Genomic DNA, 25,534 nt, shown 5'->3' with positions numbered 1-25,534 from the left:
TAATCTCTGGAGGACTGTAATAAGTATTAAGTTAATATATGTGCAGTGCTTAGAGTCGTGCCTGGCACATAAGAGCTACATAAGTGTTCATCATCATTACCGTCACCATCATCGCCACCACCACTCAATGCCTTTGAAGACCAAGTAAGCCAGTATAGGTGAAGACACTAAGTCCTCCACAAGGGGGCAGTGGGTCTATACCAAGGTTACTGATCCATGATCCAAATCTGTGGATGCCCAAGAGCTCTTAGAGAAGCCGCCAAATGGGAAGGGGCCACAGTACCCGGATCATCACCATGTGGGCCTCCAGCATTATCTCAGGAAAACTGGGCTGCAGCACGTCCAGGCTGATGTTTGGCACTAGAAAAAGAAATGACAGAGGCGTAAACCTTTCTCACACACCCGCTCCTCATGGCTGTCTGTCCATGGTATCCACACTGCTGTCAGGGTCTGAGTGTAGCCTTCCTGACAAGCTAACCAGCAGGTGAGAGTGTTGAGGAGACAGAAGGATTCTCGATCATTCACTGAGCACGTATTAAGCACTCAGCAGATATTCTGAGGGAGGCAATGGCAACAGACGAAAAGCCCTGGCCCCGGAGCTCCCACAGCCCTCGGCACCATCAGCCTTCATGACGCCGCTCCCTCAAATGCTGCTCCCCCACGAGGCAGGGCTGTGAGGACAGGGACCGAGCCTGTCTCATTCACCAAGGCGTCCCCAGGGCCCCACATGGCTCCCAGCATCTAAACAAAGAGCTGTTTAATTACTTAGTTAATTAGCTGGTTGGTTAAATTAGGTGGTAAAAAGAATGAAATGGGAAGCATGAAGAGGAGAAATCAAGCAGAAGTGCGAAGGGGATAGCTTAAGAGGACAGATGATGAATCCAGACACTCGTTGAGTTGAAGATGACGCGGGAGTGGAAATGTCAGTTGGAGCCTGGTAGTATAAATATGGGGCTCAGATCAAGGGCTGCAGCCATTGCTTTCTGTAAAAGCCTGGGCTGGATGTGGGGAGGGGAGGAGCCTACACAGGGGCAGAAAGGGAAAGAACCGGCCTGCTCTAAGCCTTGAGGGTGGGGAGGTAACCACAGAGGGGATAGAATAGCCCAGGAGGCAAGCAGATGGACCTGCATTATAGGTGGCAAGAGAGTCATATCCAGTGGGAGGCAAGGAAAGTGACCAGAGACAACCAGCTCTGGCCCTGAGTGAGGTCATAGGTCACTTTAGGGAGAGGAGTTTAAAGAGGATGGGAAGTTTGAGTGGGTGGGGAGAAAAAAGGAGCTCCCTATCTAGACAATTCATATGAAGAGATTAGGTTTAAAAAAGGAAGAAAATGGCAACAATAAGATAAAGTGGCAGCAGAGTCTGTAAAGGTTTCTTTTCCTAAGATGAGAGTTACTTAGAAATGTTCCCTTCAGAGCCAGCCCAGGACATGGCCTCACTCACATTTGGGATTGATATGGTCTTCCACATTCCAGATGGAGTTGAGGGTTTCTTTTAGGTATGGAGTGCAGGTGACTTCCAACTGCTCCCAGCCCCTGTGAAAAGTAGTCACAGATGTCTCTCAGAAGACCTGAAACCCACCGGAGAGTAACACTGCCAACTGCTCTTCAATCTACGGCGCCCCTCTCTTTCCAACCCAGTGGCCATGCTTTTTTCAGCCTCACACTTTTATATTCCACAACTATCCTAGGAGGAGTCGAGCACACAACATTCCCATTTTAGAAAGAGACATAGATCCAGAGAGTTATCCCAAGCCAGATGTACAAATGCTCAGCTATTACAACACACGAAACACCAGAGGAACTCTGGAGCTCTGGGCTCCATAAAACTCCTGATGCCTTTCCTCCCTCCATTCACCAAAGAAAAAGCAAACCTGAGGTGAACATCGACCACTGCGAAATGGAAGTTTTGGGTATACTCGTAGTGTGAAAGGAAAAGCATGAGCCACTAATGGGACATCAAAACCCCAGAGACTCACCACTTGGGCAGGACCTTTCCCGAGGAGCCCAGGACACAACCTGTCACCAGATGGATGAGGCGAATTCGACTTCTCAGCACTTTGATTCGGTTTCCAAATTTTCTGTTTACAACCTCAATCCTCCAGAAGTCATTTGAGTCTCCTGTCCCATTCTGCCACATAAATCAAGAAAAAAATACAAAGAAAGTAAGATGACTTTAGAGAAGACGTATCAGAAAAGGGAGATGGTCACCCTTTCAGATGCCATCATGTTACAGTTTGGCCAAAGACCAAACTGGCCTAAATGACTGAGGTGGGAAAGGGAACAAGAGGGCCATAGAAATATACCAAGTGACTGCCATTGTCCCAGCACTCGCGATTACAACCAAGAAAAGTAGTATAATTCCTCGAACCTTAAGTCTAATTCTTCACTTTACAGAACTAGAGTTTAAGTTCTAAATAAATGTTTTTGCCCTTAAACTAAACTCAAGACATCACCGTGTGCCAACAGAAATAAATTTGGGCTATTTGCGTCCATTACTGGTGGCCATGGGGACACTCACTCATCGAAGAAAGGTCTGGCCTAGATATCGTACTGTGGAAATTAAGACAGTTGTGTCTAATTCTCCTCAGGAAATGCCCACCAGAAAAAGATGAAGTTCAGAGTCTTGGCTCTAGTATAATGTGGGATGAGCAAATAGAAAGAGGGTTGGGAATTCCACCTTAAGGAACCCAGAATCTTTACTGAAGCACCAAAGCCCTTGGAAGGGAACGTAACAGATAGTCATAAATCTACTTTCCCACTAGTTGTTTCTGTTTTCAAATTACTCCCCAAGCCATAAATACTCATAGAGCTTCCTCTATTAACTGCATCACCCCAAGGCAGTAAAAATCCAAAGCAATGGGGACAATATCCCTCTGTGGAACAGGGAAGTAATCCTTAAAAATAAAGCCAATGAGGGCTTCCCTGGTGGTGCAGTGGTTGAGAGTCCGCCTGCCGATGCAGGGGACATGGGTTCGTGCTCCGGTCCGGGAGGATCCCACATGCCGCGGAGCAGCTGGGCCCGTGAGCCATGACCGCTGAGCCTGCGCGTCCGGAGCCTGTGCTCCGCAACGGGAGAGGCCGCGGCGGTGAGAGGCCCGCGTACCGCAAAAAAAATAAAAATAAAAAAATAAAGCCAATGAGAATTTGGAATCTGGCAAAGGATAAACTTGCATATTCATCTGGGGTCATATTGTGGCCCTGTGGCTTCTAAGTATAATATGATTTTAAAAGGGACCCTTACAGTATTCATATTTGACATTTATTAAGTGTCAGAACATAAAAATGGCATGGTAATTATGGGAGGCAAGAGATGGAAACAATTAGACTTCATAGGCTGCCTTTCCCACAGCAAAAAGCCTAGCCAGAAAGTTCCTAAATGTTAAGAGTCCCTGTGCAGCCAATCGTTAGGAACATTCCAGAATTCTGGGGAGGCTGTGTTCCGCCACATGGCCCTGAGCCAGGCCCCACAGTTTTTGACATCCTGCTGACACTCGAGTGGCTCACTTACTATGCCATAGCCTGTGACCTGATAGTGCTTCCGGGTCAGGGGGGCCTCGTGGTAGTGACTGTGCAAGTTCCGAGAAGTCCTAGAAATTAAAAGAGAGAAGTGCCACTATCCTGAAGAAAAGAGATGTGCAATGTTTCTTCTTTTACCAAGGCTACTCAGAGTCATCTGTTTGGATAAGAAAAATTAGAATCCAAACCATTAAATCCAACATATTGTGAGGAGTACTGGACCATACGCCAAGAAAGGGGCTTCACTTCCTGTTCACCCCACAACTTCAGGTGGGGGGCAGGGGGATGACTGAACACATTGGTGGCTTTGAGGCAAGCTAGCCTGACTTCAGAGGCAGGTTTAGGGAGAAGAAAACTAAAATTTATGATCTATGTATGCCTGAGATAGGTAAACTTCCTCCCTACCATCTACGCTTTCTACTCCTATCACCAGTTTTACAAAGTAGGGATCTGTGGGGGAAGTGGAGGGTTTCATTTAGATTTTGTTTACTTTGTGTTTTTTGTAATAATCCTTACTTTTATCCATAATAAGTAATCAATGTTCATTATAAAAATATTGGAAATTTGCAAAAATAAAATTTAGTTAATAAATTTTAATTTATTTTAAAAAATTAAATTAAAATTTTAAGTATCCATAATCTTACTGACTAGGGAAAAAACACTGCTCATAGCTTTTCTATATGTATATTAAAAAATCCCTGATTAAAAAAAAAATTCTGTATCTGACAATTCATATGAAATTTTTGCAGGGCTGCTTCTATTGCCTATTTTTCCTGTTCATTCTTGCACATGGTGCCCTATTTCCTTGTGTGCTTAGTTATTTTTTACTGTGTACTATTCACTGTCACTGAAAAACTATTTATAGGAATAGATAACCATGTATTTCCCAAAAGAGGATTAACATTTGCTTTTAGCCAGGCACCTAGGGAACATTACCACAGTCTTAGGACCATGTTCATTTAAATTCATGGCCTGAAGATTTTGAGACCATCCAGGTGAAATGAATTTGGGTTGCAAATCCATGTGAAGATCAACTGGTAATTACAGCTTCTTAGGAACCAGATTTAGTGTCCCTACCAACCTCACCCCCCGCCCTGCTCTCCCAAACACACTCTGGATATAGGTAGATAGGGCGGATTTATCCTAACCCTAAGCCTTTGGGGGTTACAAATTTTGGGGAAGATCCAATAATTTACCACTTCGGGTGAGCCTAGAGCTTTGACTTTAAAACTTCTTCTCTCTAGAGGCAGTCAAAACCCAAAAATCAAAACTCAAGATTGTGGGTTCAAGGCAGAAGTGGCCACAGTGTCCCACTTTTTCTCTGGATTCCCCCTTTCATTGAGATTTTGACCTAGTAACTCCTTACTATCTTGTCAGTTCTTTATGCTTTTAAGATGTTTCTACATTTTCCAGCATTTTTAGTCATTCTCAGTGAGAACACTGGTTAAATGAACTAGTTTGCCATATTCAGAAACAGACTCCTATACCTTTCTCAAGGCAGCCGCTTAAGAAAAAGCTTTGGGCAACTCAATTTTTTTCTTTCTTCCCCCTAGGAAAAGGGCAGTTGAAAGGCACCTTCAAAATCCAAAGCTTCCCAAAGCCAAAACAGGCAAAGTAATCATTCTCCCATTCTAGCACAGCAGCCTTGTTCCATTTACTAGAGCCTCATCCACATTTGACTTCTGTTTATTTCCAGCTTAAAAGAGCTCTGTACCTTTGATGCCCATGCCACTCATTTATCCCAAACAGCAAATTTACTTACTCTTTGTGTTCTAGTCGAATGACATCTCCATGTCTTACAAACTCCACAGGGAGTGAAGGGTCTAGGGGATCTGTCAAGAAGAAACAAGCATTGATGTCTGAAACCGTTCACTCATTAAGCTAGCATTAATTAAGGACCTACCGGTAAAGAGTTATAGTACAACGTGGTATGCGCATGAGGTACTGACAGAGTGCTGTGGGACCAAAGTGAACTGTCTCAGAGGATGAGGGAAGGGTGTCTCAGAGGATGAGGGAAGGGTATCCCAGAGATAATGACTGAAAAGACTCTCAAAGGAGAGGGAGAACTTGTCAGGTGAGCAAGTGGGGAAAAGCCAGAGAGGTATGAAAGAGCAAAACTCATCTGAATCAGTGGCAAATGAATTCACATGGTTAGGGAGGGTGGGCAGGAAGGAGAGTGGGCATAGGTGAGGGTATGGACAAACGGGGCCAGACTGTGTATGCCATGCTAGGAAATGTGGCCTTTATCTGACAAGCACTGAAGCCCCCACTAGAGGATTTTTAAGCTGGGAAGCTAAATAATAAGATTTTCCTTTTAGAAGTAAAAATATAGTCTTCCAAATATGAATTCCATGCAAAAGACCATTTGCCCAGCTCTCTTCAAAATCAAATGTTAAACCCTGCATATTTGGCCAGTGATTATCTTGTCTCTGGCTACAGACTTGATAAACGTGAGGCAAAGAAAATGATGAAAGAAAAGAACTACTTCTGTATCGTCAAGAAGTCAAGACCATTGAGGATCTAGAAAAGTGATGACAGTGGAAAAGGAGTTGGCAATAATCACAGCAACACAGAAGGTCCTTGCAAATTTCTGTCCCAGGCAGTAGACACTAACACTCAAGGTCAGGAAAGACAAATCTGCCAGGACAAATCACTGGCTCTCAAGAGAATTAGAGAACTCAACTGTAGAAATGCCCATTCCTGCGCTGCCTTCTAAGGTCTCTTAAGAAGAATAATCAGGACTTCCCTGGTGGCACAGTGGTTAAGAATCCGCCTGCCAATGCAGGGGACACAGGTTCGATCCCTGGTCCAGGAAGATCCCACATGCCACAGAGCAACTAAGCCTGTGTACCACAACTACTGAGCCTGTGCTCTAGAGCCCATGAGCCACAACCACTGAGCCTGCAAGCCACAACTACGGAGCCTGCGTGCCACAACTACTGAAGCCCACGCTCCCTAGAGCCCATGCTCCACAACAAAAGAAGCCACTGCAATGAGAAGCCCGTGCACTGCAACCAAGAGTAGCCCCTGCTCACAGCAACCAGAGAAAGCCTGTGCACAGCAATGAAGACCCAACACAGCCAAAAATAAATTAATAAATTTATTTAAAAAAAGAAGAAGAATCAGCAAGATGACAAATCAAATAAGTCAAAGGGGAGGGAAGTTTTACTTAATATGGATCTGTGGGGGAGGGGCACTTATGGCCATGAAGAACACAAAGACCTTTGTCTAGACAGCTCCCCCTTCCCAGAATGCCTGTAGTGATCTGCCTTCACACGAATCCTTAGTCACTGGAGTGATATGCAGCCACCTTAACCTGGAAGCCACAGTGGAATAACAGAACAGGGATGTTCAAAGACTTGGTCCGTGCCCACATGACTTTAGAAGGAAAGCTGGTCTTCCCTCAGAACCCCTCATTGCAACAGACCGCTTATGTTTGGCCTGTTGAATCAAAACACAATCTATAACAGTACTATAAGGGACAGAAATAGATCCTGCCCAATGGTGTCATAATTTATATTACCAAGGACTAGGATGCAAAGACAGTGGTCATACGGGCCACGTTTCAAGGCTAAAAACCATGACAATAAGGGGAGGTGGCGAAAGGAACAGAGAAGGTAAATTTAGATGAGCAGCTGCCCACTTCCCCACAAAGGTCAGGAGCAGCTGACTTGAGACAGGCTGAGCCAGGTGGTGTTTGCTGAGGAGAGAACACCTATGGCATAAGACAATCAGAAGGTGAGTGGGAGATGCCCTCTGTTCTGTTCTCTTCTCGGCCGCAGCAAAGGGCACAGTCTGCAGGTAGCCAGCTGTCTGACCGAAAAACCAGAAGATCCAGACATAGCCCTTGTCACAAAGCCCTGGGAGCCCCATAGGTGTGCTTCAGAGCAGCTTCACCCTGGCCTGTCAGAGGCAGATGAGCAGGCATTGAGGGAGGTCCTGGGCACCAGCCTAGATGAGCCCAGCCACAGGGCTGGCAGGCCCGCAGATCTCCAACAGACTGGCCCAGGCCTGGGATGACCAGTGGGCAGCAGCCCTCTATCACATCCAGACAACCTGAGCTGTACCACATGCTGGGGTCTGCAAGGCTTGGTGTGCTCTAAATCAGAAATGAAAGCAGCCACAGTGTGCCCCAGGCACGTGTCCAGGTAACCTCTTCTGGATTAAGTCTGAGCCTCAGCTGTCTGAGTCCCATCTATATGCTGTCTACAAGAGGCCCACTTCAGACCTAGAGACACATACAGACTGAGAGTGAGGGGATGGAAAAAGATATTCCATGCACTTCGAAATCAAAAGCAAGCTGGAGTAGCATTACTCATATCAGATAAAATAGACTAGAAAATAAAGATGTTATAAGAGACAAGGAAGGACACTACATAATGATCAAGGGATCAATCCAAGAAGAAGATATAACAATTATGAATATATATGCACCTGACATAGGAGCACCTCAATACATAAGGCAACTGCTAACAGCTATAAAAGAGGAAATCGACAGTAACACAATAATAGTGGGGGACTTTAATACCTCACTTACACCAATGGACAGATCATCCAAACAGAAAATTAATAAGGAAACACAAGCTTTAAATGACACAACAGACCAGATAGATTTAATTGATATTTATAGGACATTCCATCCAAAAACAACAGATTACACTTTCTTCTCAAGTGCACACAGAACATTCTCCAGGATAGATCACATCTTGGGTCACAAATCAAGCCTTAGTAAATTTAAGAAAATTGAAATCATATCAAGCATCTTTTCTGACCAAATGCTATGAGATTAGAAATCCATTACAGGGAAAAAAACATAAAAAACACAAACACATGGAGGCTAAACAGTATGTTACTAAATAACCAAGAGATCACTGAAGAAATCAAAGAGGAAATCAAAAAATACCTAGAGACAAATGACAACGAAAAGACTACGATCCAAAACCTATGGGATGCAGCAAAAGCAGTTCTAAGGGGGAAGTTTATAGCTATACAAGCCTACCTCAAGAAACAGGAAACATCTCAAATAAACAATCTAACCTTACACCTAAAGAAACAAGAAGAAAACAGAACCCGAAGTTAGTAGAAGGAAAGAAATCATAAAGATCAGAGCAGAAATAAATGAAATAGAAACAAAGAAAACAATAGCAAAGATCAATAAAACTAAAAGCTGGTTCTTTGAGAAGATAAACAAAATTGATAAACCATTAGCCAGACCCATCAAGAAAAAGAGGGAGAGGACTCAAATCAATAAAATTAGAAATGAAAAAGGAGAAGTTACAACAGATACCACAGAAATACAAAGCATCCTAACAGACTACAACAAGCAACTCTATGCCAATAAAATGGACAACGTGGAAGAAATGGACAAATTCTTAGAAACGTATAACCTTCCAAGACTGAACAGGGAAGAAATAGAAAATATGAACAGACCAATCACAAGTAGTGAAATTGAAACTGCGATTAAAAATCTTGCAACAGGGCTTCCCTGGTGGCGCAGTGGTTGAGAGTCCGCCTGCTGATGCAGGGGACACAGGTTCATGCCCCGGTCCAGGAAGATCCCACATGCTGCGGAGCGGCTGGGCCCGTGAGCCATGGCCGCTGAGCCTGCACGTCCGGAGCCTGTGCTCCGCAACGGGAGAGGCCACACAGTGAGAGGCCCGCGTACCGCAAAAAAAAAAAAAAAAATCTTGCAACAAACAAGAGTCCAGGACCAGATGCCTTCACAGGCAAATTCTATCAAACATTTAGAGAAGAGCTAATACCTATCCTTCTCAAACTCTTCCAAAAAATTGCAGAGGAAGGAACACTCCCAAACCCATTCTATGAGGCCACCATCACCCTGATACCAAAACCAGAAAAAGATACTACAAAAAAAGAAAATTACAGACCAATATCACTCATGAATATAGATGCAAAAATCCTCAACAAAATACTAGCAAACGGAATCCAACAATATTTTGAAAGGATCATACACCATGATCAAGCGGGATTTATCCCAGGGATGCAAGGATTCTTCAATTTACTCAAATCAATCAATGTGATACACCATATTAACAAACTGAAGGAGAAAAACCATATGATCATCTCAATAGATGCAGAAATAGCTTTTGACAAAATTCAACACCCATTTATGATAAAAACTCTCCAGAAAGTGGGCATAGAGGGAACCTACTTCAACATAATAAAGGCCACATACGACAAACCCACAGCAAACATCATTCTCAATGGTGAAAAGCTGAAAGCATTTCCTCTAAGATCAGGAACAAGACAAGGGTGTCCACTCTCACCACTGTTATTCAACATGGTCTTGGAAGTCCTAGCCACAGCAATCAGAGAAGAAAAAGAAATAAAAGGAATACAAATTGGAAAAGAAGAAGTAAAACTGTCACTGTTTGCAGATGACATGGTACTATACATAGAGAATCCTAAAGATGCCACCAGAAAACTACTACAGCTAATCAATGAATTTGGTAAAGTTGCAGGATACAAAATTAATGCACAGAAATCTCTTGCATTTCTATACACTAATGATGAAAAGTCTGAAAGAGAAATTAAGGAAACACTCCCATTTACCACTGCAACAAAAAGAATAAAATACCTAGGAATAAACCTACCTAGGGAGACAAAAGACCTGTATGCAGAAAACTATAAGACACTGATGAAAGAAATTAAAGATGATACAAACAGATGCAGAGATATATACCATGTTCTCGGATTGGAAGAATCAATATTGTGAATATGACTATACTACCCAAAGCAATCTACAGATTCAATGCAATCCCTATCAAATTACCAATGGCATTTTTTACAGAACTAGAACAAAAAATCTTAAAATCTGTATGGAGACACTAAAGACCCCGAATAGCCAAAGCAGTCTTGAGGGAAAAAAATGGAGCTGGAGGAATCAGACTCCCTGACTTCAGACTATACTACAAAGCTACAGTAATCAAGATAATATGGTACTGGCACAAAACCAGAAATATAGATCAATAGAACAGGATAGAAAGCCCAGAGATAAACCCATGCACCTACGGTCATCTAATCTATGACAAAGGAGGCAAGGATATACAACAGAGGAAAGACAGTCTCTTCAATAAGTGGTGCTGGGAAAACTGGACAGCTACATGTAAAAGAATGAAATTAGAACACTCCCTAACACCATACAGAAAAATAAACTCAAAATGGATTAGAGACCTAAATGTAAGATTGGACACTGTAAAACTCTTAGAGGAAAACAGAGGAAGAACACTCTTTGACATAAATCACAGCAAGATCTTTTTTGATCCACCTCCTAGAGTAATGGAGATAAAAACAAAAATAAACAAATGGGACCTAATGAAACTTAAAAGCTTTTGCAAAGCAAGGGAAACTACAAACAAGACGAAAAGACAACCCTCAGTCAGAATGGGAGAAAATATTTGCAAACGAACCAATGGACAAAGGATTAATCTCCAAAATATATAAACAGCTTATGCAGCTCAATATTAAAAAAACAAGCAACCCAATCCAGAAATGGGCAGAAGACCTAAATAGACATTTCTCCAAAGAAGACATACAGATGGCCAAGAAGCACATGAAAAGCCGCTCAACATCACTAATTATTAGAGAAATGCAAATCAAAACTACAATGAGGTATCACCTCACACCGGTTAGAAAGGGCATCATCAGAAAATCTACAAACAACAAATGCTGGAGAGGGTGTGGAGAAAAGGGAACCCCCTTGCACTATTGGTGGGAATGTAAATTGATACAGCCACTATGGAGAACAGTATGGAGGTTCCTTAAAAAATGAAAAATAGAATTACCAGATGACCCAGCAATCCCACTACTGAGCAAATACCCAGAGAAAACCATAATTCAAAAAGACACATGCACCCCACTGTTCACTGCAGCACTGTTTACAATAGCCAGGTCATGGAAGCAACCTAAATGCCCATCGACAGACAAATGGATAAAGAAGATATGGTACATATGTACAATGGAATATTACTCAGCCATAAAAAGGAACGAAATTGGGTCATTTGTAGAGACATGGATGGATCTAGAGACTGTCACAGAAAGTGAAGTAAGTGAGAAAGAGAAAAACGAATATCGTATATTAACCCATATATGTGGAACCTAGAAAAATGGTACAGATGAACCGGTTTGCAGGGCAGAAATTGAGACACAGACGTAGAGAACAAACGTATGGACACCAAGGGGGGAAAGCGGCGGGGGGTGGGGGTGGGGGTGGTGTGATGAATTGGGAGATTGGGATTGACATGTATACACTGTTGCCTATAAAATGGGTGACTAATAAGAACCTGCTGTATAAAAAAATTAATAAAATTAAATTTAAAAATTAAAAAAGAAAAGACAGTTCTAAGAGTGAGATCTTATCTGTCTTGCTCACTGCTTATCCCTATGCCTATAACAGTCCTTGTAACGTAGCAGGGGCTCAATAAATAACTGTTGAAAGGATAACTGAGATCTGTAAAGATGGCAAAGAATGCTCAGGAAAGCCCATCCCAGCACCATTCTTTTGGAGGCATGAGAAATGTTAAGGAGGGCTCAGAGTAAGTAATAATACAAGAAGCGCCAGTTCCCTACCGCATTACCTGAATTTGTATTATGTTTCTTGATAATCCACAGGTTGTTGTAGTCCTTGTGCAAATAGGTGGTGACCTGGGTAGGGTGGGGGAGGGAGGAGGAGGTGGGAGGGAGAAGACAGTCACTATCAGCGCAGCCGGCCACAGGACAATCAATAGCAAGCCAATGTTGCTTAAGCCTTTTTCAGAATCCCCAGCCACCAACCCGAGGGGCTGTGTTTCCCGACAGGGCTCCGAAGTAGCATTTGGTAAATGCTACTTTCTCTCCTTCCTTCTATATTTAGAGGTCTTTTCCCACAAAAGCCTTTTTGATTTGTCTCTGTGTACCCCTCTGCATCCTATCTTTCAACTTCCCACCTCCTAGAGGGAGGAACAATAACACCTTGTGTAACACAGTCTCCAGCACACAACGAGGATTTAGTTCATTTTTAAAAAGTCATCAAGACCATGTCTCAAACTTTCTAAATGAAAAATTCATGGTATTTTTCTAGAATATGGCCAAATGAAACGAAAAAAACTCTATTAATATCTTATCCTAGGGGCTTCCCTGGTGGCGCAGTGGTTGGGAGAGGCCACAGCGGTGAGAGGCCCGCGTACTGTAAAAAAAAAAAAAAAAAAAAAAAAAAAAAAATCTTATCCTAGAAGCCTGAAGTTTTAGACATAGCCATTTTGTATACACTGATTTTTTAAAAATTGTGTGTGCATGTGTGTACACGCATGTAATGCTGCAATTAAACTACCAGCAAAAATCCTGGGAACGATATAAATGTCCAATACTAAAGGAAGAGTTACGTGCTGGTTATGTCCACAGGATAGAATATTATGCAGCCGCAGAAAATGTTTCAAGGCATTTTTACCCAGCACAGGAGAAGGTGTATAACATGCTGCTGTTGAAAATGGTTACCATTTATCACTAGGCACTGCTCTAAGCACTGGACAGGTCTTATCGCTAGGTTGTAGGGACTATGGTTACCTCCACCTTACTTACAAGCAAACTGAGGGTAAGTAATTCTCTGAGGTTGAGTAAAGGTCTCACAGCTTGTCAGCTGGAGAGACAGGATTCAAACGGAGGGAGCTAGCTCCAAAGCTCCCAGGATAGAGACTGCATACATACAATTATGCTAATTATGTATACAGGCACATAAATACCCAGAAGCAACGGAAACAAAGGCATCTCTCTTACAACGTGAGTTTTAATAACTCCAGTTGGACAAAACATGACTTATTTACTTGCAAAGAGATTTGGAATTAGCGTGTAGGAAAATAATTATGCGTGTATCATGGCTGCTTTGTTTCAGTGGTTTTTGCTTTCTCAGCAACAATTAGGAATAATGGTATTAAGAACATACACGTTAAAAGTTGTGGCAGCCACAGAGAAATTAAGTCCACGCTCCCCATCAAAAGCTGCACACATCAAGCTCACCCAGCTCGATTTTGCTCAAGGATGTTAAGCTTTTGTGGTGCTTGTGTGTGCACCCTGCGCTGTCATTTTGTTTTTTGTTTTGTTTTTTCAAAAACCATTATTATTAAAATTCCTATTAGAAAAATCACTTACTGTGAATATAGTCCATGGCCTCTTTTTCCCCTTGAAACATTTATTTTTACAATGGAGTTTTTTATAATATGAGGTCTCCTAGGGACACAGGTATGCTATTACAGCAGAATGTTGTACATCAAACTACGTGGATAAACAATGATCCTTGGATTATGTGTAACTTTGGGGTTTTTTTTTATACTTTTCTACACTTTCCAATCTTACTTTATAAACGTTATGCTTTAAAAACATTTAAAAATCGAGACCTAGAGCTGTTAACAAGACGTTAAACTACAGGGCAGAGGAGGGCTACTAGAGGTTATTTAGTGCGGTCCCCTCAATTTACAGATGAAGACACAGGCTGCGAAAGGCTCAGTGACTCAGTCAGTGACAAAGCCAGGCTCTCTGTCCCTTGGCCTAATGTGCTCTCTCTAGATGACTGTCACAACTTCATGCCTCTACCCATGGGCTTCAAGTGTGTAACACTAAGGCCAGCTTAATAGGGCCTTTCAGAACGTGGCTCTTCTCTCCCTTTGCACAGTATAGATGTTCCTCATCACCACATCTGTAACTTTATCTCCTACATGACACCAGCAGCAAGGTATCACTATGGAAGGGCTAGCAGTACATTAGACTCTTCTGGAGAGCTTAAAACCAAAACAAAAATGCACAATGCATGGGCCCCATCCTAGGTCAATTAAGTCAGAATCTCTGGGGTGGACCTCAGGCATCAGAATTTTTTAAAAGCTCTCCAATGGACTCTAAAGCGCAGCCAGGGTTGAGAACCACTGTGCTAGAGAGAAGCGGAGAGTCAAGAATGGGAAACTGATACCAAAACCCAATACTGTGGGTCAACCTTCTAGTAAATAAGGAAATAATAACAATCAAATATTTTGAGAAGCAAAAGTTTTTCACAAAGTAAAGGTTTTGATCATTTTGCAGGAAGAGAAACTTCACTTCAAGCTTCTCAGAGCAGCAGCCAGCCCTGAAGCCCCGACCTCCGCACTCTCCTCTCCTCGGGTCACTGCATCCGAGGCCTCCGCCCTGCCCACGCCATGGAAGCCACCCTTGTCAGAGTTGCCAGGCCTCCCATGTTGCCCTTCGAAGGCCTCTTCCTCTGTCCTCACCTTCTCCGAGGTCTCTGCAGCACCTGAACTGCTGGTGTCTCCTCCCACTGGAGACCCTCTGCTCGGCACTCTCCTCCCATTCTCCTCCAACCTTCCCGTCCACCCCTTCCTTCTCAGCCACTTCTATCTACCAGCACCACTCTGAGCGCCTTTAATGCTGCCTTACGTGCTCCTGCTCCCCAGGGCTCCTCTGCTGGCCCTCCTCCCTCTGCACACTGCTTCAGGGCAATGTCACCCATCCCCCACTGTGTCACTGACACCTGTATGCTACACACTCATGTCTCTTTCCTGAGACAAGTCCCAGAGCTAAAATACACAAAGGAAACTCATCTCCAAAGCCATGCTTCCTCCTCCAATTCTGATTATGGTGAAACAGCATTATCACACAAACACCTTGACCTCCAGACTACAGACCTGGACATGGCTCATCCCTGACATCTATCAGTTACCAGGCCCTGACATTCAACCTGTGAAGAGTTTCCTAAATCACTTCCCACCTCTCTCCCTGTGGCCTCTGCCTCCGTTCACCATCCTCTGTCATGATTATTGCCTCTAGTCTCCTCCTCCTTCCAATCCACCACACTCCTGCTAGAGCTGTCCTTCTAAACTAGAAATCTAAGCACATCTTATCCCTTAATAAGTTTCAATGCCTCCCCAGCGTCTACAGAACAAAATTAAATCTACTGTAACACGTAAGGCCTCTCCATAATCTGGCCCCACGGACCTCTCCGACCCCATCCTTCTCCCTCTCAGGCATCATCCACCACAGCCACATCCACCACTCCTTAACGTGGACGCGGACAGTGTCGCTCACTCGTTCAGATCATACTCACGGCTAATCCTCCAGCATGCACGTCATACGGATTATCTCACTTAATCCTCACAACAACCTTATGATGGAGAGAAGTACTATTTATTTTTCCCAATTTCAAGATGAGCCCACTGAAGCACAGAGAGGTTAAGGAATTTGTTCAAAGTCACACTCTAGTGGAACCAGGATTCGAACCCAGATAAACTAGTCTGGTTCCCAGGCCTGTGTTTATAACCATTACGCTCTACCCATCATCCACTTCGTGCTGGGCACTGAGCCTTCCAGGAGCCAGCAATCAAACAGCAAAGAGACAGGAGGAAGGAAGCACTCACAATTCAACGCGAAGAGGGTTACCACACAAGCTTGTAAAGGTGCCGGGAAAGCCGCCCACACCAGACGCACCTAACCCAGGAGCAGGCAGAGGGAGGGCATGGTGGTCAGAGGGGAACTCCCCAGCTGAAGCCTAGGGAAGCTGGAGTTAGGCAGAGGAAAAGGATGTTTCAAGCCGGGGAAACAGTGCGGGTAAAGGAGGGGAAGCCAGAAAGAGAACGGAGGGTTCAGTCATGGCAAACAGCTTAGTGCTGCCGCAACTCAAGCGCACAAAGGGCTCACTGACCTGCTGCTGGCGGGCGCCGATGCCCTCGGGGTAGAGGTGCCCGTGCGAGTGGAGGTAGCCGACGGCCATCCGCGCGCTCTTCACGGTGATCACAGAGCCATAGGCCAGGTCTGCGGGCAGACAGCGACGGTGTGAGCTGGCGCAGCGCTAGACCTGCCCCTGATTGCAGGGGCCGCTGAAGCCACAGGCCTCCCCAGCCCCTAACAGACTCCACTGGGTCCCGGACTGCCGAAAGCAAGATGCGCGGCTGCCTTCTCACCCCAGTGGAGTCAACTCAAGAGGATCTCACCAAATAGTCTCGCCTGTCCCCTCCCCTCCTTCCTAAGGACTTCAGGAGAAGCTGGGTATTAACAATGCTATTATCAAAGCAAAAGACTAGGAACAACTTGTCCTTCATTCAAGGTCTATCATATACATTCCATGGAATAAAGAAGGAAGAAGCATCTTATATCTTCATCTGGAATGTTCTCCAAGATACATTGTTACTATAGACTGTTAAGAGAGACTTTTCATTATATATCCTTTTGTGCCTTTTGAATCTAGTACCACATGTAGTAACTGTTCAATGGTGTTTGGGGTTTTTACTCTGAATTTAAAAAAACAAAAACAAAAACCCAGAGTAAACAGCTTACCCAAGAGCATCCATCCCCTCCCCACACAGGCCCCGGCTTATGGAGGAGCCTCTGCCTTCTTACTGTCCCTCTTCTCCACGCCCTGCAATCTGGCTGCCCGCCATTCCCCTCTCCACCGAAACAGGTCTCACTGCACCAGTGCTGGCCGCTCCTGTCTCCCTTTGTTCATTCATTTGGTCGCTAGACCGTATCGATTACACGGTGGATCTAAAGGTGGAGGAGACCTGGCTGCAGACCTAGTGGAGCCCAGTCTTGGGGATGATGGCACCACACACTGAGCAGCACAGGATGATCAGCAAACGCTCCAGCAAAGGTGCGACAAGGTGTGACATGGTGGGAGCCCAGAGCAGGGTAGAACAAATTCTTGCCCAAAGAGTAAAAAGAGGATGGCTTGATGGAAGAGAATATAGCTGAGCTAGGCCTTTTAAATAACGAGTAGAAATTTGCTAACGCCACCACTCCATCCTCCTAAGTCCTCGTGCTGGTCAACACACGCAGCCCCGCACGCTGCTGACCGCAGCTGCTTCTCGATTATGCTCTGTCCCCCTTCTCAACTCCACACTCCCTCACGGACTGCTCCTGAGCAGCCCCTTCCTCCTGCATGCCCAGTGGCCTGACCGCACCCTGTCGTCTTCCTCTTTCTACAGTTTCCTCACAGACCACAGCCACTGCACAGCATCGACCATCCCGTACTTGGCTAGTCCTCCTTTGAAAGCCTCAGCCCCAAGCCCACTGGCCCCACTGCATGGATTTCCTCAAGCAACTCAAGGCTGACTTCCCCAATGTGGAATCCAGTGTCTGCCTTTCCGAACCAATTTTTGCCTGCTTTCCTATTTTTCATTCTTTCCACACTCTGGGTGGGCCCACTGTGTTCTAGGCCCTGGAGAGACTAAAAGACATTGTCCTTGCCTCCAGGAAATAATGACCTGGGCCCAACCTATCTTGTCAACCTTATCTTCCAGTATTTTTCTGCATATAACCTATGCCTTAAATTCTGCCCTGCTCTTGGCTTTGATCATGTTCTCCCTTCTGCCTGATACGCCCTCTCCCCCATCTCCCTCTGCTGAAACCTACCCATTTTTCCAGGGCCTGACTCCAAGGCAACTCACTCACTCTGATCACCCCCCAACCCCCTAACAGAAGTGATCTCTTACACCTTTGATCCCCACAGCTCTGCGTTCCCTCTTTCTATACTTAACACATACGGTCACATCATGTAGAGGTCCTCTACTGCAGACTCTACTCCAGACTCTCGACTCTGGAGGGCATCCACTTACAGCCTCCAATGTGGCTAACACTTGCTCAGTTACCCGGTGTGAATAGTGAATGGATGCGAGTAGCAGGATACTCTGGTGGGAACTGACCTCTAGCCCTGAAGGGCCTTGTTCCTTCACCAGATTCTCTCTGTTGGTCTTCCCACAGCCACGACGGACAAGTTATTCTTTAGGGTCAAAGAGCTTGTTGCTCAGGACGTCTTCCTCTGCACTTCCTGTGCTCCTATTCACTCTCTTGAGTGCTCGGACCAGATTTAACTGGATCTTTCTCCCACCGTGCCCATCTAAAATAACTCAGGCTGTCATATCATCTTTTCCAATACAACTCCCAGGAATCCCTTCTGTCCTACCTTTGTAAAGGACAAGAGACACTCACGTTCAGGGATGGAAGCATTGTGAAGGTTGTTTCCTGAAAGCCGGGCCTGGAAGGCAGAACTGAAGAAGCCATCGCCAGGACCACTGTGGGGAAAGGCAGAGAGAAGACGGCCAAATTAATGGAGTGAAGCTGTGATTTCCCAGGAGCCCTAGGAAGAGCTCTGCACAGCTGGTTTAAAAGAAGCACAAGGGAGTGGCAGCGTGGTATTGTGGACAGACATGGGGGATAGAGTCAGAGAAACTGGGGTCCAAATTATAACTCGGCCACTTACTAGCTAGGTGAACTTTGGAAGATACCTGGCCTTGTTTAGCCTCAATTCTTCATTTATAAATCAGGGATTTAAAAAAAAAAATCAAAAGAATTATTATGGGACTTCCCTGGTGGTCCAGCGGTTAAGATTCTGTGCTTACAACGCAAAGGACACGGGTTAGATCCCTGGTCGCGGAACTGAGATCCCACATGCCGTGTGGCACGGCCAAAAATTTTTTTTTAAAAAAGAATTATTATGACTAAATGAGATAACGTATATAAAATGCTGAACACAGTTCCTGACACATAGTCACTACCTGTTAAATGGGAGCTGCTGCTGGTGTTATTGTTATTATTATCCTCACTCCAACTGCACATGCTTATGGTGGCCCATCCCTGTTAAGCACAAGGAACTGTGTTTAGGGATAAGGGGCAGTTTGGCTATTAGAACATTCTCTTCTTCCTTCAGGCCAGGGTACCCAAAAGATAGAACATAAGAGGAAACCAACAGAAAAAAAACCCTGGGTCCCCTCCGAGCATCCCAACCAGACCCAGGAAATCACACGGCCCCTCCATAGGCTTAGAGGCAAGAGGAAGACCAGAAGTGAGACCCTGGAAAGGCTCTGGCTGTACCTTTTATTCAGCACCATGAAGTGAACAGCGTACGTGGCCGTGTAGAGAGCCAGCGGCAGCACTATGAGGCACAGGATGCGAGCGGTCAGATGTTTTCCCACAGTCACCTGCAAACCAAGCCAGTGCAGGGTGCTGGGCATATGAGGCATTATTTGCCTTATGCCTGACATGTGTGTTATCTGTAAGTTTTTATGTGTAAGTCATAATCAGAAACAATTGAAACACTAATGGCTATCAAGAAAGAAAGACATGGGGAAACCCTAAGCCTTCCCATAACACCCCCCACCAACCAAGCACTGCAGGGGGCTGAACCTGGGCCAGCCCTCCGCTGCCTGTCCAGACCCTCACCGAGGACCCCGGGCTGTCCCCGCGTTACTGCCAAGGTGTGGCCTGCATCTTCAGCATCGTCACTCATCACTCCCTCTCCATCCTAGTCACACTGACGCCCTGCACTTTCCCCATGCTTCTTGCACTGTACCAGCCCCACCCATCACATTGATAACTGCTCCTTATCTTAACTTTAGGCCTCAGCTTCCTCCTAGAAGCCTTCCTGGATTGCCCGAGACTGGGTTTATGCTTTCCTCTGTGCTTTCACAGCCTTTGTTGGCTGGACCATGACTTATTTTTTCTTTTCTTTCTTTCTTTCTTATTTCTCTCTCTCCATTGTCTCTAGGGGGCAGGAATCTTGTTTTAATCATCTGCATATTCTGTGTCTCACACTTAGCGGATGGTCTGTCTATATGTTCTGAATGAATAAATGAACTTGTTGGGACTTTGGTTCAGAGGTGCATTACAGCAAAGTATCAATAGTTCAGGCCTGGAGTCAGCCTCGCCTGTTTGAATCCTAGATCTACCTCTTACTACTTGTATGACTTTGGGAACATTATTACCTCTCTAGGTCTCAATTTCCTCATTTGGCAAGAGGGTAATAACTACCTGCCTCACGGGTTTGTTATGAGGAGGAAATGAGATGATGAAAGTAAAGCATTTTGCATACTGCCTGACACAGAGTCAGCTCTTAATAAATAATATTGTAATAAACCATAAGGCCCTTACCAGCCTCCAGATGCAGAGACTCTGGGTCAGGAAAAGAAAATTTTAAGTTCAGGAAGTCAGTCTACCAATTTTACCTCAAGTCCCAGGCAGTCAGTGTCTGTCACACATTTGGCATGAGCCCAGATGGACAGAATCCCCTGGCTGGGTTGTTTGCAAAGCATTTAAAAACCAATGCAGGAACAAATGCCAAAAGAGAATCCCAAGGATATCAGTCCATCCTCTCTCTTTATACCTCTCCAGCCTGTCAGCCATGGCCCACTCCCTGCTGCCCTGCTCCCTACAGAGGGCAGCCGGATGCAGCCCACCTCGGGCCCAGAACACAGCTGTTCTGCCACCTGCAGCAGAAGCAGAGAAAGACCACTGGCTCTGCTAAGAGAGGAGCCCGGGAGCAAAGACATTTCTACAAGCACTTGGGTTCTCACCATTGAAAGACTGAGGTCTCCAAACAGGTGCCAAAGGTCTGAAACGGTGTTCCACCCCACTTGCAGGATGATAAAGAGGCCAACAAACTTGACCCCCAGAGCACCAGCTAGATTAACGCCAGTCAGGCTGAGCCAGAGCCACCAGGGGGCAGAGAAGGGCCTGAAAATCAACAAGGCACAGAGTTCAGTTTGGCAGCTGGAACCAAACTCAAAAGCAAGAGCAGCAATGGGGAAGGCAGAGGTCCTCTGACTCTGGGAGGCTGCACTGTGGCCTCTCTCTTGAGGGCTCCCAACCTCAGGGACCATGCATGGCTCCGAGGAGGAGGTGGTCTGTGAAACCCCTGAAACTGCAGGAAGCACAGTGTGAGAGTCAGTAGGTGATTCTTCCGGGGAGACGCACCATCGCTTTCCTCGCTACAGGGCTTCAAGTAAGCAAGGGGCTTATTCTTCAGTGGTGGCCAATCAAGTGGAAGGAAAAGGAAAATCCAGAGAAGCCTGATGGATTCAGTCAGCCCTGTCTTTTGTGCCACCTCTGGACCCTGTAAAGGCCAGCAGTTACTGAGTGCCTACTATGTGTCAGGCACTGTTGCAAGCACTTCACACGTATTAACTCTTTAGCCTTCCCTACAACCCCCTGGAAGCAGATCCTGTCATCAGCCTCTTCTTCTACACGAGGACTCGAGGACTTGAGGTCCAGAGAGGTTAGGTAATACAGCCAGCCAGCGGGGGAGCACAGTGCTAAGCCCAGCAGTCGGTTCCCAGGCTTGCTGCACTTAGATCACCTGGTGCTCTGAGCTGCAGTCTCCTCATCCCCTGGCTGACCCCCTGCCACAGCAAATGCTCCTGAACAGCCAAGACCTATGTGTTCCTGTACCTCTAGCTCCTGGCACAGTACCTGGCACATAGCATGTATTCAAGAAATGGCAGGTGGGGCTTCCCTGGTGGCGCAGTGGTCGGGAGTCTGCCTGCCGATGCAGGGGACGTGGGTTCGTGCCCCGGTCCGGGAAGATCCCACATGCCGCGGAGCAGCTAGGCCCGTGAGCCATGGCCGCTGAGCTTGCGCGTCCGGAGCCTGTGCTCCGTAGCGGGAGAGGCCACAACAGTGAGAGGCTCGCGTACCGCAAAAAAAAAAACAAAAAAACAAAAAAAAAAAGAAATGGCAGGTGGAAGGGGATGTGGTGCAAGTAGAAGATAACCCAAATCCGGAGAGAGCTGGTGGTCACTGCTTGGTTGTGGCGAAACCAAGGTGACTTCTGAAAAAGCCTTAGCAGAGCCAGCTCTTTGGGTCTGAATAAAATGAATGACCTACTCTACTCTCTCAGAGGCAGAAGCATGATCTGGAAGGGACTATTCTGGAAGAAGGCCAGGCCCTCCAGAACAGCTTTAGAATTGACTGGGGCCTGCAGGGATCCTCTTGACTGATGTAGACCCTTCAAGCCAAACTTTATATACGTTATTCCTATCACCAAGTCAGGACTGGCTGCAACCACTGAGGGCAGGGAGACAAACAGTTCCCAGGCAATATCTATTCTGGTGCCCCCCACCCTAGGCATCACACCCACCCTGTCCCTGGCCATTATATAAATTCCAGAGCTGCCACAGCTTCTGACACCCCCTCCCAAAGATGGTGTTTCTGACCTGTTGGCATAGGAGTTGTACTTGACCATGCTCAGCATGGCAGCCATGATGAAGAACATCAAGATGGGGTCAAGGAGGATGTACTGGGACAGAGTGAGGCATCCTGTGTCTGAAAAACATGAGCTCAGTGGTCAAAAAGTGGAATCAGAGATGGGCCCCCCTGAGAACCAAACACCCCAGTGGTAAGAAACAGTCCCCCTTGTGCTTAGTTGCATTTGTACAGTCAAGATTAGATGGGCAACTGAGTCATCTGGAAGGTGGAAGGCCGCAGCTTTGGGGTACACCAAAGCCCAATGATATGAAAGAATATCTCACACTGCTTCCAGGCCCTTGCCCCACAAAGGGATCATGTCATGCATTCAGATACAGAGATCCTGAGATGAGGGCTCCTGCTAATTTCCACCATCAAAAAGGGAGTTCTGCTACCATGCTTATGCAGCCACAAACTACATACACCCGGGAAAGAATCTTACCATTTCATATGAAGTCTCCATTGGGAGTTGATTCTCCATGCAGGTGCTGAAGTGATTTTTCTTTTAAACAAAATTTCATTACATCATGGCCTGGCCTAAGTCCTCCAATGTCTTCCCATCTCATTCAGACTAACAGGCTCCTTCAGACAGCCTCAAGACGGCCACCAAAGCCTTCATGGTCTCCCCACCTATCCAGCCTCCTCTCCCAACACCCTCTGCCTCACTCACTCTACTCTGGCCTCACTGGTCTTCTTGCTGTTCCCTGAATCCACCAAGTGCCGCCTTGCACCAGGACCACTGCACATGCTATTTCCTCTGCCCAAACACTCTTCCCTCAGATCTCTGCATGGCTTAATCTTTGGCTTCACTCAGGTCTCTGCTCAAGGCCACCTCCTCAGGGGGCTCTTCACAGACCACCCTGCCTAAAACAGAATCACTCCCCATTACTCTATCCCTTACCCTACCTATTTTCTACATTGTACTTATTGCTTAAGGTGTTACATTACAGACTTAATTTACTTGCTTATTTATCATCTGTCCCACTAATGAGCAAGCTCCATGATAGCAGTGTCTCATCAGCGTATCCTCTGAGGCCAAGAAAGTGGCTTAGCACAGAGTAGATGCTTGAAAATAGTTGTGGAATGAAAAATGAATAAACGAATAACTGAAGAGGGAAGTTAAAGACCCAAGGGAAAAGCCACCAGTCCTCTAGAAAGAGACCCTGTAGTCTTGCAACATGATCTGTCAAAGCAAAGCCAGAGGGACTTCCCTGGTGGTGCAGTGGTTAAGAATCCACCTGACAATGCAGGGGACACAGGTTTGATCCCCGGTCCGGGAAGATCCCACATGCCGCAGAGCAGCTAAGCCTGTGCACCACAACTACTGAAGCCCGCGCACCCTAGAGCCTGCGAGCCATAACTACTGAGCCCACACACCGCAACTACTGAAGCCCACATACTCTAAGGCCTGTGTGCCGCAACTACTGAAGCCTGAGCGCCTAGAGCCCATGCTCCGCAACAACAGAAGCCACCGCAATGAGAAGCGCGCACACCACAACGAAGAGTAGCCCCTGCTCACTGCAACTAGAGAAAGCCCGCGCGCAGCAACGAAGACCCAACAAAGACAAAGAAAAAAGAACAAAGCCAGAATCGCCCCTAAATTAACCACCTAAACTGGTCTGGACTTCTTCAAATGTTAAGCTCTATGAGGTCAGGAATTCACTTTCATATGAGCAAGGCTAAAAACAGGATCAGTTTCTCTGGATCAACTCTCAATTAGCCATGTGAGAATTATCCACAGAAATAAAGTTCCCATTTTATTCTCTGCCACCCAGCTACTTCTGTGGCATCTACCTTTGCATTCAGTTGAAATTAGTTTAAGGAATGCAAACTAATCTTGACAGTAACCTAAGAGAAGCAGAATTAGAACTGTAAGCCTCCTTCAAACACACACACACGCACACACAAGCACACACAAGCACACATAAACTTGTTATCCATTCCAAACTCAAATGTGGATAACTTGCAGATAATCTATTCCTTGGGATTACCATACCAACTCACCACTCCAATAAAATATAAAGGCTTGCTACATATAAGTATTTATATATGTAAGTATTACTGGTGAATAAAAGGAGACTTGTAGTACATTTACCCAATCCTCAAGTTACTTAAGAACTGGGCCCGTAGACAGAATCTTTAAGTATATTGATTTCCAGCTACATTCATAGCGTGGCAGTCAATATCCCAAGACACGTGGTCTAGGACAACTTACCAAAGGTGAGGAGGGCAGCCGTGAGCAGCGCTGCCGGGAGGGACTGGGACAGCTCCAGTACAGTGAGGTAGGCAAAGGGGATCAGCAAAGCGCCGAGGAACGCACAGAACTATGGAAGGACGGGAGAAGCAGTCAAGTAACTAACTAAGCAAAGCATCAGGGACCTACTTGGCTTGGTACAAACTAATCTTTTAAGATGGAGGGCCCTGATGATGGCATGGCTTGGTGACCTAAAATCACCTGCAATATGTTTAAATATGAAAGGGGTGGTGTAACAGTGAAGCATCAAATCAAACAACATTTACGTTCCCACTAAGCACCAACTTGTGCACTGACAAGAAATCAGCAAAGTTCAGCCAGGGAGGTGTGGGCAAGACGGCCCACGATTTCAAGTGGGAGACTCCGGGAATGGACCGTCCCATCACTGCTAGCTGTGACCTTGACAAAGTCACGTCTCTGTATCTCAGCCTCTCCTTCTGTGTAATGTGAAACTTAAGAGTTCCTACCTCATAGGGTTTACTTTTTAGATTAAATGAGCTAAAGTTTATTACCACACAGAAAGTTCTTGATAAACACTAGCTTCTGTTATGAAACTGGGTGCAAGTTGAGAAATACCTCTCTGAAGGTGTTTTAATATTTTAGAGAACTCTAATGTTATTTCTGTTATTTCTCCCTTGGTCCTTTTATTCAATCACACCAGGAATCACTCTTTAATCTATAGGTTGTATTTTGATTTTAGAAAAAAGACTGCTTGACACTTCAGCATCTGGAGGGTTGTTTTTCAGTTTTGTTTTGTTTTTAACCACCAGTGTTC

General features: G+C 45.5%; 1 protein-coding gene across 1 annotated transcript in view; it reads right to left on the bottom strand.

Moving 5' to 3' along the window:
• Window positions 1-25,534, bottom strand: part of POMT2 (protein O-mannosyltransferase 2) — a 47,783-nt gene that overhangs the window by 8,243 nt on the left and 14,006 nt on the right. Inside the window, exons 4-15 of the mRNA XM_060004133.1 lie at window positions 24,721-24,829; window positions 22,475-22,583; window positions 20,837-20,996; window positions 19,359-19,465; window positions 18,477-18,559; window positions 16,195-16,304; window positions 12,116-12,182; window positions 5,281-5,350; window positions 3,511-3,589; window positions 1,979-2,130; window positions 1,444-1,535; window positions 284-360 (exon numbers count right to left, since the gene is read on the bottom strand). Of these exons, the coding sequence (XP_059860116.1) occupies window positions 284-360; window positions 1,444-1,535; window positions 1,979-2,130; window positions 3,511-3,589; window positions 5,281-5,350; window positions 12,116-12,182; window positions 16,195-16,304; window positions 18,477-18,559; window positions 19,359-19,465; window positions 20,837-20,996; window positions 22,475-22,583; window positions 24,721-24,829 (1,215 nt within the window). The remainder of the gene's footprint in view (window positions 1-283; window positions 361-1,443; window positions 1,536-1,978; window positions 2,131-3,510; window positions 3,590-5,280; window positions 5,351-12,115; window positions 12,183-16,194; window positions 16,305-18,476; window positions 18,560-19,358; window positions 19,466-20,836; window positions 20,997-22,474; window positions 22,584-24,720; window positions 24,830-25,534) is intronic.

The sequence above is a fragment of the Delphinus delphis genome, chromosome 2, assembly GCF_949987515.2.
Source record: "Delphinus delphis chromosome 2, mDelDel1.2, whole genome shotgun sequence".
In the NCBI taxonomy this organism is placed as follows: Eukaryota; Metazoa; Chordata; class Mammalia; order Artiodactyla; family Delphinidae; genus Delphinus; species Delphinus delphis.
The sequence above is the reverse complement of the archived record's forward strand: the minus strand, read 5'-3'. Positions and strand labels throughout refer to the sequence as shown.